The 16,947-nt window shown below is 35.2% G+C and overlaps 3 protein-coding genes and 1 pseudogene across 4 annotated transcripts; all 4 read left to right on the top strand.

Moving 5' to 3' along the window:
- The first annotated feature begins 4,698 nt into the window (after window positions 1-4,698).
- Window positions 4,699-6,033, top strand: LOC107632517 (uncharacterized). The gene is made up of 2 exons (XM_016336189.1): window positions 4,699-5,655; window positions 5,788-6,033. Exons 1-2 carry the CDS (start codon window positions 4,699-4,701, stop codon window positions 6,031-6,033), a joined length of 1,203 nt encoding a protein of 400 aa, XP_016191675.1.
- On the top strand, window positions 6,034-6,947 carry LOC148569861 (uncharacterized). Its single transcript, XM_088506685.1, has 2 exons — window positions 6,034-6,562; window positions 6,619-6,947. Exons 1-2 carry the CDS (start codon window positions 6,034-6,036, stop codon window positions 6,945-6,947), a joined length of 858 nt encoding a protein of 285 aa, XP_088362811.1.
- A 1,477-nt stretch (window positions 6,948-8,424) lies between these two features.
- Window positions 8,425-10,135, top strand: LOC107632516 (pentatricopeptide repeat-containing protein At2g03880, mitochondrial pseudogene; annotated as a pseudogene).
- A 602-nt stretch (window positions 10,136-10,737) lies between these two features.
- On the top strand, window positions 10,738-13,958 carry LOC107634186 (protein PARTING DANCERS). 2 transcript variants are annotated; one of them, XM_016337756.2, is made up of 8 exons: window positions 10,738-11,284; window positions 12,282-12,406; window positions 12,487-12,575; window positions 12,677-12,772; window positions 12,874-12,968; window positions 13,045-13,085; window positions 13,184-13,267; window positions 13,504-13,958. In XM_016337756.2, exons 1-8 carry the CDS (start codon window positions 11,233-11,235, stop codon window positions 13,651-13,653), a joined length of 732 nt encoding a protein of 243 aa, XP_016193242.1. In that variant the 5' UTR covers window positions 10,738-11,232; the 3' UTR covers window positions 13,654-13,958. The 2 variants fall into 2 exon arrangements, with proteins under 2 accessions (XP_016193242.1, XP_016193243.1); XM_016337757.3 differs by having other exon boundaries at window positions 10,743-11,284; window positions 12,282-12,310.
- Window positions 13,959-16,947: the final 2,989 nt, after the last annotated feature.

Raw genomic sequence — 16,947 nt, 5'->3', positions numbered from 1 at the left:
CAACTGCGGGTGTCTCTACTATGTCTTTTTCAACAGGAATAGTATTTACCTCTTTTCTCTTTCGAGGATTTCTATCTTTAGAACCGACAGGCCTGCCACGCTTCTGGCGTGTATTTGCTTCAGTGGCTATTTTTCCTACTGGGACATCAATTCGAATTGGGACATTTTCCGCCCTGCCACGCTTCTGGCGTGAATTCGCTTCAGTAGCTACTTGTCCTACTGGGACATCAATTCGAATTGGGGCATTTTTCGCTGGTATATAAGATTTGGTTATCCTCTTTGTATCGGAAAATGCATCAGGCAATTCATTTGCTATTCTTTGCAAATGTACAATCTTTTGAACTTCTAGTTCACATTGCGCTGATCGAGGATCTAAATGCATCAACGATGATGCATTCCAATTAAGTTCCTTTTCAGGAAACTTATTCTCTCCCCCTAATGTTGGAAATTTTGATTCATCAAAATGACAATCGGCAAACCGGGCTTTAAACACATCACCAGTTTGTATCTCAAGATACCTCACTATAGAGGGAGAATCATATCCAACATATATCCCCAATTTTCTTTGGGGTCCCATTTTGGTGCGATTAGGTGGTGCAATGGGAACATATATCGCACACCCAAATATTCTTAAATGGAAAACATTTGGCTGCTGGCCAAAAGCTAATTGTATAGGAGAGAATTGATGATAACTCGTTGGCCTCAAACGAATAAGTGCTGCGGCATGTAAAATAGCATGCCCCCAAACCGAGGTTGGGAGATTTGTTCTCATAAGCAAGGGTCTAGCAATTAATTGGAGGTGCTTAATAAGTGATTCTGCTAACCCATTTTGTGTGTGAACATAAGCTACTGGATGTTCAACACTTATTCCATTAGCCATACAATAAGCATCGAAAGCTTGGGAAGTAAATTCACCAGCATTATCAAGACGAATTGCTTTAATTGGATTTTCTGGAAATTGTGCTTTTAATCGAATAATTTGAGCCAGTAATCTCGCAAACGCCAGGTTGCGAGAAGATAATAAGCACACATGTGACCATCTCGAAGATGCGTCTATTAGGACCATAAAATATCTAAAAGATCCACATGGTGGATGAATAGGCCCACATATATCACCTTGAATCCTTTCTAGGAATTCAGGGGACTCAAATCCAATCTTTACTGGTGATGGCCTTAAAATTAACTTCCCTTGAGAACATGCAGCACAACAAAATTCACTAGATTTAAGAATCTTCTGGTTCTTTAGTGAATGTCCATGAGAGTTTTCAATAATTCTTCTCATCATGGTTGTTCCCGGATGACCTAATCGGTCGTGCCAAGTTATGAACTCATTTGAGCTAGTAAACTTCTGGTTTACAGTGGCATGTGATTCAATTGCACTAATCTTGGTATAATACAACCTAGATGAAAGTGAGGGTAATTTTTCTAATATAACTTTCTTATTTGAATCATGAGTTGTGATATATAAATACTCATGATCTCCCTCATTCATAGTCTCAATATGATATCCATTTCGGCGAATATCTTTAAAACTCAACAAGTTTCTTCGAGACTTGGTAGATAACAGTGCATTATTTATTATAAATTTTGTTCCTCCAGGAAACAAAATTATAGCTCTTCCGGAGCCTTCTATCACATTGCCTGAGCCAATAATAGTGTTAACATATTCCTCTTTTGGCACAAGATGGGTAAAATATATATCACTTTTGAGAATAGTGTGCGAACTTGCACTATCCGCAAGGCATACATCTTCATTACATATCCTTGCCATTCTCTTCAAAAACAAATAATAATAAAATGAGTAGTATGCACAGTTAAATTGAATACTTGATCAGAATTATTTTTCTAAGAAATACTGTACATAAAATAATGTCATATACTAAAATTTTATTTTAAAATTTAACACATTTAATAATTTCAAAATTTATTAATATTTCATTATTTATGTACATCACATTTGAAACTTAAATACATAGAAAATAAAACTTAACAATAAGTTTTTTACATTATTTATTTACATATATACTTCACAATCCCACATATTAAACTATTCCATCATTGATCAAATGACCAATATTTCCTTCAGGATCCTCAAAGAAATCAGATACATCATAATGAGTGGTGGAGTTCTCAGCATCATTTGAAACAAAATTTGTTTCCTTTCCTTTGTCGTTCTTTTTCAAAGATGCCTGGTAAAGATCGACTAGGTGCCTTGGGGTACGACAGGTACGTGACCAATGGCCCTTTCCACCACAGCGGAAACACTTCTCCTCGGTTGATTTATTCTGCCCGATATTCTTTTCTTTGTCCCACTTCTGGTGAGATCCTCTCTTTTGAACATAATTCTTTTTCCTTCCATAATTTTTCTTGTTATTAAAAGCTTGCCATTTACCTCTTCTGGGTTAATGATTTGCCGCATTTACTTCAGGAAATGGGGCGGCGCCAGCTGGGCGCGCTTCATGATTTTTCAATAACAACTCATTGTTGCGTTCGGCAACAAGAAGGCAAGAAATTAACTCAGAATATTTCTTAAACCCTTTCTCTCGATACTGCTGCTGCAGGAGCACATTCGAGGCATGGAAGGTTGAGAAAGTTTTCTCCAACATATCATGATCAGTTATTTTTTCCCCACACAATTTCATTCGTGAGGTGATTCGAAACATTGCAGAATTATATTCATTTATAGATTTAAAATCTTGTAAACGCAAATGCGTCCATTCATACCGGGCTTGAGGAAGTATCACCGTTTTCTGATGATTGTACCTTTCTTCAAGGTCTTTCCAAAGATCTGCAGGATCTTTTAATGTGAGATATTCATTTTTCAATCCCTCGTCAAGGTGACGACGAAGAAAAATCATGGCTTTGGCTTTATCCTTCTGGGATGCATTATTTTCAGCCTTAATGGTATCTCCAAGATCCATTGAATCAAGATGGATTTCAGCATCTAATATCCATGATAAATAATTGTTTCCAGATATATCAAGAGCATTGAATTCAAGATGAGAGAGCTTCGACATAATGAAAAATTGTTACCTTAGTCTTCCTAAAAATTTGATCAGAGTCTCGTGCTGATAACGTGTTGTAAAATAAAAGATATATATAATAGAGATGTACAAATAGAAGACTCTAGTATTAAAATAATTAGCCCAATAATAATTTATATATATATATAATAATATTATATGTTGTAATGTGTATATATATACAAAGATAGAAAGAAGTATTAAAAATAAAGAGAGAGAGAATCGCATCTGTTTATTGTTGCAATCTCAATATAATAAAGATGGTTAATATTGCTATTAATATTATATGTAAAGAGTAATAGAAAATAGAATTTAAAATACTTATAAAATAAAAGAAGAGAAAGAATTGTAGTAGAAATATAAGAAGAAGAGTATTTGATTGCAGCATAAAATAAGATTGATTTGTATGAAAAGGAAGGGAGAATAGTATTTTGTTATTGCTTGTAGTGTATAAGGAAAATATTATAGTAAAAGAGGAGAGAGGAATGCTTTATTTTGTATTATTGTGTGTTGTAAGTAAAGGCTATGATGCCTTATTTATAGTAGTACAAAATCAACCTTCATTAAAGGTTGGTCTTCAAATTTCTTCATTGAAAATAAATCTTTGCATGGAAAAGATTATTAACCGCCCAATTGATAAATGGGCATTCATTTCATGTTTATCCCAACACTTATTTTATTTTTTAGCATTGTATGATATCCTCAGAACGCCGATTCAAATTGGAGAGGACAAGTCACCAAAAAAAAATTGGAGAGGACAGATATTGGTTTGAGAAGCCAACGCAAAAGGACATGGTCAATTCAGTTGGCACTAGTGCGAACTGCTAACAATCTGTTATGGTACAAAAATAATAAATAAATAAATAAAATTAGAAAAAGAAAAGAAAAATGCTTGAAGTGCAATGTGGTGAACTCCATCCAAAATTAAGTTTACAGTAAATAATTAATTCTGCATATCTTATATGATTTTAACTATTTTTCATAATAGTTTTTAAAAAAAATGACAAATAGATCCCTGTCCTTTTATCCCATGAACATTTTTGTTCTTGACCATTGAAAAATACTTTTAAGTCCCTGACCTTCACAAAACTTGGACAGATTAGTCTCTAACGGAGGCATTTGGATGGATCAGTCCCTAACGGAGGCATTTGGACGGAGGGACTGATCCGTCCAAGTTTTGTGAAGGTCAGGGACTTAAAAGTATTTTTCAATGGTCAGGAACAAAAATGTCCGCCAGACAAAAGGTTAGGGACCTAATTGTCATTTTCTCTAGTTTTTATTAAAAGTAATAAGTGATAGGTATTTTTTTCCCTTACATTTATCATTTATTTGGGGGCAATTTACATAAATAAAATGAATGAAAGAAACTGTTACGCAAATATAACATTCTGAAAAACTAGACACAAATGCAACAAACCCAACTATATATAATCCGCAACACCTTAATGCGGAACCTAAATACACGTAATCCGCTACACTCTGATGCGGATTACGTTGAGAAGTTAAATACTTATAAACCGCTACACCCTATAGCGAATTATGATCATATGGGCCCGAAGTCTATTCCGATATACCCTCTAGCGGATTATGAAGAGAGTAGAAGCAAAGAAGTTGCCTATATATACCCAAAACAAGTTGTGTAGAGTGTCATTTTCATTCATTCATAACTTGAGGAATGGATAGTGAAGAGAGCTTTTTGGTGTTAGTGCACTCTTCTGGAAAAATAAAAAAGAATAAGAAGCATGGTGTGAAGTTTACAGATAGAGAATCACTGAGTGTTTTCATCAGGTCGTCTGATACACTGTTGGATCTGAAGACCAGTATATTGCAGAAGTTGGGCGCCGGTGGCACAAAGTGGGTGAAGAAGCTGTTCTACAAGATTCCTATTGCGGTTGTGTCAACCGGCATGCAATATGAAATATTCGTGTTACGATCAGATGAAGATATGCAGGTGTTGTTTCATTGTCGTCGGAGTTTTCCGGAAGTGAGGATACACGAGTTGTTTGTGAAGTTGGAACATGGGATCGATAGTTCTGGGGCATCCGCGCCAAACCCTCAGTCCACCACGATGGGGGGTGCCTTTACCTCGATGCTCGTCGTTGCACCTGAGTGTTTGTTGGAGTATCGGCCAGCTGGTCCAGTTGGGGTATTCACCTCAGCTCATCCATCTCCAGATGTAGGACGTGAGGGGGAACCGGATCGGGTTGAAAATGCGATGCTAGAGGATGATTCCGACGAAGAGCCTGCTGACATTGGAAGGGACAACGATGATGAAATTCCGATAAACCCAGTAACATGTCAACCACCGTCAAGTGTCGGCACACATGAGCAACCTGCACATTATTCTACCCTGGACCTGGAAGCCATCGGCCAACCGCCGGAGTCAGATCCAACCTTTGGGGGTCAAGGGTTGCACGAGAGAAATTCTGTAGTTGAATTTCAAGTTGGCCAATCTTTCCACAGTAAGGAGGAAGCTGTTCTTACTATAAAGGATTACAGCATTTGGCGCGGTGTTAAGTACAGAGTGATGGAGTCGGATCATCTTAAGTACCATGGGAGATGCAAGGAGTTCGGGAAGGGTTGCACGTGGATGATTTGCATAAGCCTTCGAGCGCGGAAGGGAACCTTGGAGGTTCGATGGTACAACGAACCACACACATGCTTGGCTACATCAATATCAAGCGACCACCGACAGCTTGATTATCACATGATCTGTGCAAAAATCTTTCCTCTGGTTTGAGCCAATACGGCGGTCTCGATAAAGGTGTTACAAGAAGCTACCGAGGGAACGTACGGGTTCAGGCCAACTTATAGGAAGACGTGGTTGACAAAACAGAAGGCGGTAGCACAGATATACGGGGACTGGAAAGAGTCCTATGCTGAGCTACCTCGTTGGATCATTGGTGTGCAGTCTACCATGGAGGGGACGGTTGCCTTGTTGAAGACGTCTCTGGTTCGAGTCAGTGATGACGTTGACGACTCAACCGTGTACTTTCATCGTCTTTTCTGAATGTTTCCTCCTTATGTTGAAGCTTTCCGATATTGCAAGCCATTGGTCAGCATAGACGGTACTCATCTGTATGGCAAGTATGGCAGGACTTTGCTGCTGGCCATCGCCCAAGATGGGAACTCCAACATCTTGCCTATTGCTTTCAGTCTCGTGGAGGGGGAAAATGCCGAGTCGTGGTCTTTCTTTCTGACCAACCTGCACCAACATGTGATTCCACAACAGGGGATACTGGTTATCTCAGATAGGCACAACAGCATCAAAGCTGTACTAGAGAACCCTAAGAGTGGCTGGTTACCCCCTCATGTGTATCGAGCATTTTGTATTCGACATGTTGCAGCTAACTTCGCACTCAGTTTCAAGGGCACGGATGCAAAGCGTTTGCTTGTGAACGCTGCTTATGCGAAGACTGAGGCAGAGTTTCACTATTGGTTTGATATAATGCGGACTGAGAATCCGGCAATGTGTGATTGGGCGAACAGAATAGAATACGATAAGTGGACTCAGCACCACGTTGGTGGCAAACGATTCGGTCACATGACGACCAATATATCTGAGTGTGTTAATTTTGTTCTAAAGGGTATACAGAATCTTCCGATTACCGCCCTGGTGAAGTCCACATATGGTCGGTTATGAAGGCGATGGAGCGCAACTTGAGAGACTCCAGGTGCTTCACTGTCACCCTATTCGATAGATACCAGTCTGAGTATACCGTTGCCGAGACGACACCGACCGAGAGCTTTTCACTTAAGACGTACCGAGTTTCCCTTCAGGATCATACATGCGACTGTGGATACTTTCAGGCTCTCCATTGTCCATGTTGCCATGCGATTGCATGTTGTGCCCAGTCACGGCTTGACTGGTCTATCTATGTCGACGAAGTCTACACCATGCAGAAAGTGTTCAAGGTGTACTAGATGGGTTTTGTCCCGCCAATACTAGAGGGACTTTGGCCACCTTATGATGGTCTGACCATTATTCCGGATCCTAGCTTGAGGCATTGTCGTGATGGGCGACCGAGGTCTACCAGAATCCGAAATAATATGGATGAGGTCGATCCTAACCGACCGAAGCGATGCAGGCTCTACAGGCTCTGCAGACAGCCTGGGCACACGCGTAGATCTTGCCCCCAGAGAGGCTCCACCGTTGCTGGTAGTTCGTAGGATTTGTAGTGTTTGTGCTTCTAGTTTTTGAATTTTATTTTCTCATGTAGCGATTTACGTTTTTCAGTGTCAGTGTTAGTGTTAGTGTTATTTTTGACCTATTTGTATGACTTATGACATTTTTATGTCCTTTAAGTGTTAATCGTTTGTGACTATTACATTTGTATGACTTATGTAGTAATTTATTCTGTGTTAGTGTTAATGTCTGGTGGCTATTATATTTCTACGACTTATTGCTTATGACGAGTATATTTGTATAACTTCGTACATTTTGCATCACCGGTGGTTACTATGAGACTGGTATTCATGAATATGTTTCCAAGCTTCCACTCTCTTCATAATCCGCTAGAGGGTGTAGCGAAATAAGCTTTGGGCCCATATGATCATAAACTGCTACAGGATGTAGCAGTTTATGAGTATTTAACTTCTCAGCGTAATCCGCGATAGGGTGTAGTGGATTACGTGTATTTAGGTTCTGCGTTAGGGTGTCGCAGATGACATACATTTGGGTTTGTTACATTTGCGTCTGGTTTTTCAGAATGTTGTATTTGCGTAACAGTTTCTTTCATTAATTTTATTTACGTAAATTGGCCTTTATTTGGATTTAATTTGTCATAAAACCACTCTTTTCACAAATTTAAGTTGATAGAAGAAGATAACATTAATAGTTATATTTCTATTACTCTCTCTTTTTTTCGTTTATTTATCTTGTGCTATTTTTTTTATTTTTGGAATTCACTAAAAATCGAACTCTTGACATTTCAGACATAAAATTTATTTATTATATATTATATATTATAAATATTTATTTAAAAAAAATAATATTAATAAATAATTAAATATTATATAATCATAAAAAAATATGTTGTCATTAATAAAATTATTTTTTTATTTGTACATGTTTAAATTAAATTTATATTATTAATTGTAACTTAATTAAAAATATAATAAAAAAGTAAGTATAAAATTAAAATTAAATTAGATCAATATAAAACTATCTAGTAGAATATTTACTTATGTATGTTGATCGACACATATATTAAAAAAAACATCAATTCAGCTTAGTAACATAGAGAGTAAATACCCATAGTCGTCCCTGAGATTCGCGCAAATACTCAATGTGATCCTCAAGATCCCGATTTTCCTGTTATAGTCCTTCAAATAGAGCTCCGAGCACTCAAAGTGGTCCCTGGATATATTTCTGGTGATGAGTCATCACCGGAGCGCTGGTATGGCGTCGTTTTGCCAGGCTAGAGCTGAGCTGGCTCATTTTCAATTTATACCCACATTGGTCCCTCGCAGTTGGTGTTATTATACAAAGCTCCACTCCTGCATGCTTCGCTCTCCCTCTTCTTCGCGTTCTTCATCGCATTCTTCAGGCTCCCAATTCTCTTCCTCTACGCTCTCCAAACCTACATCCATCCCGATGTCCAACCCTCCACCTCCAACGACCTTCGTGCTGCCATTCGCCGCCGTAGCGCCCCCAAAGGCCCTGCTCCCGACCTCCCGATGCCCTCCTCCACCTATATCACTACTTGTGTATAATCACTACTTGTGCCTTGTGGTTTTCTAGTTCCTTGGCCCACTTGTGTTGGTACTTCTCAAATGGTACCTTCCAGAGACCTTGGTCAACACACTACTCAATATGTACGTCAAATTCCACCTCTTGGAAGAGGCACACAAGTTGTTCGACGAAATGTTCGAACGAAATGTTGTTTCATGGACGACTTTGATATCTGCTTATTCTCAGGCTAAGCTGAATGATACGGCTGTAAGACTCTTGATTGGTATGCTTAGAGAAGGTGTCATGCCTAACATGTTCACTTTTTCTTCTGTTTTGAGGTCTTGTGAGAGGCTCTCTGATCTCAAACAACTTCATTCTTTCATACTGAAGGTGGGGTTGGAGTCTGATGACTTTGTAAGGAGTGCCCTTATTGATGTTTACTCAAAACTGGAAGAGCTGTTTGAAGCTGAGACTGTTTTTCGTGAAATGTTGACTGGAGACCCTGTTGTTTGGAGCTCCATCATCACTGCTTTCGCTCAACACAGCAATGGGGATGAGGCCTTGAACCTTTACAAGAGGATGAGGAGAGCTGGCTTTCTGGCCACACAACCGACTCTCACGAGTGTTCTGAGAGCGTGTACTAGTTTGTCATTGTTGGAGTTAGGGATGCAGGCACATGTCCATGTGCTAAAGTATAATCAAGATCTTATCCTTAACAATGCATTGTTAGATATGTATTACAAGTGTGGTAGTGTGGAAGATGCAAAGCTCATTTTCAATAGGATGGCTGAGAAGGATGTTATCTCTTGTTGCTATCTCTTAAAAAGCCTAACATGTTGTATAGGCTTGTATATGCAATTATGCATGCTATGTTTGAGCTGTGACTTTTTAATGGCATTATAGAAGCTTAGTATTTCCTATGGTATTGTTGAATTGATGATTTCCATGGTAATAATTAAAAGTAGCTTGAATTATCTTCGGCAAGTGGATGGGATAGTATGGCAGGTTGTGGTCCTGATTTTCTTAGAAAGAACTTAAAGAGTTATTATTATTTTACCTTTAGCTTGGCAATAATTTCCTGTATCAATAGTGATTGTCTCTTGAGAATTATTTCTATAGTACCTCTTCATGTACGTTCTTTCTGCTTTTGTAGAATTTTCACCATGCAACTTGATGTATTAATTTTTGTTTCACTTGTTTCAGGAAACCATTGATTAGATTGGGTGCCAATATGCCTACAAGAGCAAAGCGCATGGCCCGGTGGAGTGATTTCGATCAATACACAACCGTCGGAATCAGCCATTTGACCCCTTATCACAATGGAGAGACTAACGATGTTGTTCTATATTTTGGGATTATTGATAGCTTGCAAAACTATGATATCGGCAAGAAGCTGGAGCATGCGATGAAGAGAGCGATGAACAAGAAGAAGACATAAATTTTATGAAAATTTGGGGATTTAGGGTTAAATTAATGGGAGGGACCAACGTGGGTACAAATTGGAAATTAGCCAGCTCAGCTAGTCGTTAGAACCCTCCAGCGTGGCAAAACGTCGCCACGTCAGCGCTCCGGTGATGATTCATCACCAGAAATATGCTCAGGGACCACTTTGAGTGCTCGGAGCTCTATTTGGAGGACTACAATGGAAAAATCGGGATCTTGAGGATCACATTGAGTATTTGCGCAAATCTTAGGGACGACTATGGGTATTTACTCGTAACATAGAAGAGGAACGTTGCAAATTAGAGGTTATGTGTTCGAACTATGATTTTCTCAATTTTTGTATTTTCTAACAAGTTGGAGCACATGAACATGTAAAAGTATGCTAATAAGTAAATATTTTTTTATTTTAATTAATAATTATTATATATGTTATATTATTTTATTTTTATTATGTAAAAAAAATATATTTAATAATATTTTAAAAATAAATATATTAAAAAAAGTAGAAAAAAATTTTATTATTATTTTTTAACAAAGATAAGCTTTTTAAAATATTTTGATGTTTTGTATATATATCCAATATCCATTCAATCCGCAAATGTGTGGATCGATCTAAGTTTATTTTCGATCTAATTCACGTTCACTCCTAACTTGGAATATGGTAGAGCTGCGAGCTCCACCGGGGCACGGGTGGACGTGCACGGATCCATGCAGTTCACCGGTTTCTTGTGATCCGACCGATTTTCAGCGACTTTGAAGTCTGTTGACCAATTCTAAAATTAATCCGATCTTACATTCAGAAGGAATGGACTAGACCACTCGTTTTTCGATTTTCCGGTCAAACGACCGGTCCGTTCTGGACTTCTGGTTCTATAAGACTGACTAAAGGCCGGAAAAGTATAATCCATTAATTTGGTTTAAAACGGTGGCGGGAAACACTTATTTTTGTGTACTGGAGACGGGAATCACGTTCCATCTTCTATTTCGTTCTTCGTGCTCTGCAATACCGAAAGAGAACGAGCTTCGAGTTCGAGATCCATCTAACAAATCGCTTCTTCTTTCTCTGATGCTTAGTTCTCAGTTTTCGTGGATATGCACCTCAGTGATTCAACTACTTCAGCTCCATCGCATGCCACGTTATCCGGTACCGATCTTTTGTTTTCTTAATCACCTGAAAAACACTGTAACCGTCACAATTCCGTTTCCAGACACGAATGCTCTGCTTATCGATTTAGTTCATTTTTTTTTGAATATTCTTAGTTTTTGGTTTTCCTTATCGATTATGTTTGATCGAGAGAAAATTAATCATGTTTTGTTTTGCTTGGATTCCGTTTGTTAGCACTACGAATCCTATACATCGAGGATATGGAACCGATCTAATGCTAGCTGATACAGTAGTAAAATTAGTAATAATGAGGCTTTGATTTACTAATAACAAGATGAAACGAGAAGAGTAGGTTCACACGATTCTCTTTCTCTTCTTTCGATTTGATTTGATTTCGGTGTAGGAACAACTTCATGTGTATCGGCAGAAGAAAATTTCAAAATCAATTTGAATTTCGTGTTTTAGGTATCTATTGCTTTTATTCATCGATCTGTTTTCACACTTCCAATACGATAAATATCTTTTGAAGTGTTTTTAATTCACTACAATTCATGGAATAATCAGACTGGTTTTTATTCACAGAATCACAGGGAATAAGAGATTGACAAGTTTAACTTCCCTTATAACTGCCTAAGTAGCTTGTACAAAACTAACAATTCGTAATTATCATAAATTAATTATGGACTACGGTGCAACAAATCTAGCTATAGCATGGATTGATTTGAGGCATATGAGAATATTTTAGGTACCAGTAATGGCGTTTTCAAGAGAATGCTTATGTATTGGTTGAGCTGCTTGTTAACCTGCAACCGTAGATTAAAAGTATATTATAATGCTTCTGAATTTCGATCATTATCTATTTGTTTTAGCTTCTAAAGTATGCCCTGTCTTAACCCTGTACTGAGTATACAGCTCGATGCAGGCAATTATAGCATCACATGTTTGTTTTTATATTTATTTTTCGTGCTTAAATGTTTAATCACAGAAAATTGCATCCGACACTATATAATGAGGCTACCATTATGTATTATTGCAGGCACAGGGGGCGTCTGTTTGATGAGAAATGTATGGAAAGGGGAACAACATCCATATGTTATCAACTTCATCTCCACTTTCCTCTCTGCAAATTCTTTTCGCCTTAATTTTGTCCCTATTGCTCCTGTAATTTACAGATTCTATGTTCTTTTAATGTTTATTTCAAATACCGACTCTCCACTGAATTTTGAGAAGCTTATTTGCAGGACTTCATTTTCAATTGTGGGGGTTTGTCTGTAGCATTTGTTTTTGTGACTAACTGGGATTGCAACAACGTGTCTCTGATCTTCAGCAGGTAACTGAGCTGCTGGTTTTCAAGTCTTTAGTTGGGACTTTGTTATCTATTTCATAAAGAGATTTTCGAGTCTTATGTTATATTCAAATCTTCTCATGCAGAGTTCAGAAATTGAGAACACAATTTGCACGTTTTTATGTTATCATCACACTCCCAGCAAAACAGCAAATGAATTCATTTATTCAGTCATACTTCAAGTGAGTTACATACGTTGCTTTTATTTTGTTCTGATTGATCATTTGCTATGTACAACTTCAATAGTGAGAAAGCAAGATCCATGTTTATGTTTTACGAATAGATTTGAGATGGTGATTGGCAAGCCTACGTTTGTTCCAGTTCAGGACATAGAGATGGGGTTTGAAAAGATGGTAAAAATAGCTCATTCATCTGGAGGTAAAAACTGAAACTTAGTGTACCAACTTTGATGTGTTGTTCCAATTGACATTTCTTATATTAAAAATAATTACAGTATACAAGCAGCAGAAAATTGGAGAGAAACTGAAAGCTGAGGTCAGTTGTGCGAGGTGCATACTATAATTAGCTGCCAGGACTTAAGAATTAAACTTAAATATTGATTTAATGCATGAACTTTTATTATGGTTATAAAGAAGAAGCTATCGGTGCAAGGAATGAACTTCTACCTTAAAGTGGTTACTTCGATTCCAGGCATTGACAATCATGACGCAAATGCGGTAAATCATTTTATATGAAGCAACTTCTCATTTTAGTTTTCGTGATTTTTCATGCCTAAACCTAACAGCGCTAAAGCTCAAGATTCTTGATTATATAGATGTTTAAACTCTGGAGTATCTTTCTCTAACAATAGCTATATCACCTAATATTTGACTTAAATGTGAAATGAAACCATGATAAGCATATGCATATAGGCATAGCTTGAGTTATTTTGTCATTCTGGTGCTCAATTCAGCTTAGTCAAGCTATTGGTTCTGTCCAAGCAATTGCCAAGGCATCCAAAGACCAAATTCTGGAGAACACAGACCTTTCTGCTGAGAAGGCAGAGATGATTTCAAGGTTTCTGAGGGACCCCAAGTTTTACTCCTCTCCCAAGATCACCTGATGGCGCAATAACAATGGAATCCGGCAGGTCGGGATCTTTTGTTTTCTCCCACAACAACAATACATAATAATATAAAGTGAGTATCTCCTTTTAATTCCTTTATCTGGTTAGCTTCACTTAGAATAGTTCTCGTATTCGTAATTTCAAATTAGACCGAGAAATAGATAACGACTTAGAAACCTTCCAGTTAAACAGTATTCAAATCTCATCATACTGTTGTCTGTACTGCAATAAGTTTCATGACTCTCATCTCATGTTCTTATATGTAGGGAAAAAGTTAATAATATAGCACTAGCTTTTTTTCACCGGTTATTTACTTATTTTACGTTTAACTTTTTAAAAGATGATGATGATGATGATGATGATGATGATGATTATTATTATTATTATTATTTATCTACGTCCCTAAAGACGTACAGTTGAGTAACAGAATAAGTTGAGTAACAGAATATATTTCCTTTCAAAATGTTTTTCAATCAAACTTGAGTACCATTATTTGGGTGATTGAATGCATGTTTCTCTCAAGGGAAGGATCGACACATTTTTATTTTAACAACACTAAATTATATTGAGAGTTTAATCCTGTTAAATGAGATTTCCTGATTGACACATGCAAATTCGTTGTGTCGTAAATTATGTATAGTTTAATATGATAAAATTGTGAAAGAATAGGAAAAGCAAAGAAAAGAACTTTTATTGATTGTTGATTGATTGAATTGTACTGAAGTGTGTTGTAAATTATGAGGGTAAAACTAAATATATATAGAGCATTATTCTATGAAAGATAAAAGCAAATAAAGATAAGATAAGAACAATTAAAGATAAGATAAAGATAAGATAATAAAGACTAAAATTAAAATTGAATTTTTTGTATCCTGTTGGGCTGAATTTGTGGGCCACGATACTTCTTTATTGTTGTCATGGACTAAAGTAGAAGAGTAGTTTAATAGTATTATTATTATTATTATTATTACGGTTCAACTAGGTATCCTTTAAATATGGTACAATTTTCAGCCTTTTTTTATCGTAATTCAAACAAAATAAAACTAACATATCTAACAATTGTAAATAGATTTAGTGTCTTTAAGAATTAAATTCATATTTAAAATTCAAATTAAATCAAACTAACATTTAAAATTTAAATCTTAAATTTCTGTTTTAAATTTAATATATTTAATATAATAATATTTTATAATTTAAATACACATCTAAAATTCAAATTACTCAAAATTTAAAATTTAACTTTTAAAATTCTAAAGGTTTTTTACTTTTTAGAATGGATTAACTCTGATGGGTGCAAAAAAATTATGATTAAGTTCTATTTAGTAGTGTGTTAATGATTGAAAGATGTTATTTTTGTTGCATGAGCTGGTTACACTGAAATTAAAAGAAATACATCTATTTGTTGGAATGAGAATAAAGATAAGAATTTGTACAAGTAATTAGCGTGGATGATTACGATTCAGGACGTGTACTTAATTAGTTTGAGTAAAGAAGCAAAAAGTAATCTAGAGTTTATAAGAAAAGATGTAGCTGGTATAGTCATAAAAAATTGTGTTTTTATTTTTCAATTATAACACATCTAATAGTATGATATTATATACAAAATATTCTTAAAACACATCTAAAATGATAAAAATCTAGTTTTTAGATATAAACGTTTTCAAAATCGTTAAATTCTAGTTTTTAAATAAAAACGTACATAATACAATTAATCTTTTGATTTTTTATTCGATAAAATGCATCTAATATTTATTATTTAAATTATTGGTTTGGATTTTTTCGTTACTTTTCAATGATAATACATCTAATAGTATGATATTATATACAAAATATTTTAAAACACATCAAAATCGTAAAAATCTCTTAGATGTGTTATAATCGAAAAATAACAACACAATTTTAAATTAATTGTTGATTATAATAATTTTAAAAACTAATAAATATCGAAAAAAATTCAACTAATAATTTAAATAATAAATATTATATTCATTTGATCGAATAAAAAATCAAAAGATTAATTATATTATTAATCAAAAGTACTTTATTTACAACAATTTTATTAATAAAATTAAATAAGATCAACCTTGTTCCAATTAAATCAGCAGAGTGTTTTTATGTTTAAATTAAAATATAATTAAAAATGTTGAACATGATATTTCTTAACAAATTACATAAACACATGTGTGGAAAATAATGATACCTTTCACCAATGCAAAATGAGAGAGTGCTTCAGCTGGAAGGTGGTGATAGTCTTCACCAATAAAGACGAGATGGAGCTGGCAGCGTCTTTTTTGGTTTGGGATTCACTAATGCGTGTGAATGTCCCGTAAAATAAGGAATTTAAAAAACTGTTACGTGAAGTTACGAAAGTAAAGCAAAGTCACCGTAACCACCAATGAAGTGAGTGTGTTTTAAAATTTAAATTTAAATTAAAATCTAATTATAGATATGTATCTACAAAATAGGAACATATTACACTAAAAAAATAATTAAATATTATTTAAATCTGATTAAAGGCTGATTAAAGGCTGATTAATATTGTACAACTAGCATTTCCCATACTAAAATAATTCAAGTAACAAAATATACAATAAGAATCATAAAAGTATGAAAGTAGTATATTATATAGACAGTGATTAATGCAAGTTTGGAGACTTTTTCAAAAGAATATTATCTATGTCGGGAAGGTTAATTGAACTCGCAAAATTTTTACGGAGATAGAGACCTGTCTCACGAATAAATGAGGACGGAAGTGAAATTTAAATATCCACTCCATGGAAACTTGCAAAATCTCACCAAATAAAATTTAATTAAATGTTCTTATATATATAAAAGTTATATAAGTAATTCTAATTCATTTTATTTTAATTTATATGTTAAAAATTTTGTGTCTTTGTTAAATTTATATTTGAATTATATTTAATTTGATATATTTAGTTGAATTATATAAAATTTTATTATGATTATGTTAATTATTTTTAAAAAAAATTTAAACTTAATAATATTTAATTATCTTTGGGTACTTGCGAGTATCCGCTTCTTCTGTGGAAGAAATTAACGAGGATTCGTGACGGAAATGGAGTAGAGACAAAAACATTTTACTAAACCGAGACAGGAAATGAAGGAGAGATTTCTGCCTCAATAGATCCGTTGCCATCTCTAGTAATAACCTTTTTTTTTGTAGCGTGACAAAATTTAATAGTAAAAATAAAAATATTCTTTTTTTACAAGCTCTAATATATACTTTTTAAGGATTTTTTTACTTTAAAAAAAGATATTTTTAATATAATA

This window comes from Arachis ipaensis, chromosome B3, assembly GCF_059453495.1.
Source record: "Arachis ipaensis isolate K30076 ecotype BB chromosome B3, ASM5945349v1, whole genome shotgun sequence".
Classification (NCBI taxonomy): Eukaryota; Viridiplantae; Streptophyta; class Magnoliopsida; order Fabales; family Fabaceae; genus Arachis; species Arachis ipaensis.
Note: the sequence above shows the minus strand (reverse complement) of the source record. Positions and strands in the feature narration are given on the sequence as shown.

Bases quoted from the DNA above. Each gene is read 5' to 3' on its own strand.
- LOC107632517 (XM_016336189.1), top strand. From the start codon at position 4,699: ATGGATAGTGAAGAGAGCTTTTTGGTGTTAGTGCACTCTTCTGGAAAA. The intron at 5,656-5,787 runs GTTCGATGGTAC...GTCTCGATAAAG, and splicing joins CGCGGAAGGGAACCTTGGAG to GTGTTACAAGAAGCTACCGA.
- LOC148569861 (XM_088506685.1), top strand. From the start codon at position 6,034: ATGTTTCCTCCTTATGTTGAAGCTTTCCGATATTGCAAGCCATTGGTC. The intron at 6,563-6,618 runs GTCACATGACGA...AAGGGTATACAG, and splicing joins CGTTGGTGGCAAACGATTCG to AATCTTCCGATTACCGCCCT.
- LOC107634186 (XM_016337756.2), top strand. From the start codon at position 11,233: ATGCACCTCAGTGATTCAACTACTTCAGCTCCATCGCATGCCACGTTA. The intron at 11,285-12,281 runs GTACCGATCTTT...GTATTATTGCAG, and splicing joins ATCGCATGCCACGTTATCCG to GCACAGGGGGCGTCTGTTTG. The intron at 12,773-12,873 runs GTGAGTTACATA...TTTTACGAATAG, and splicing joins TTTATTCAGTCATACTTCAA to ATTTGAGATGGTGATTGGCA.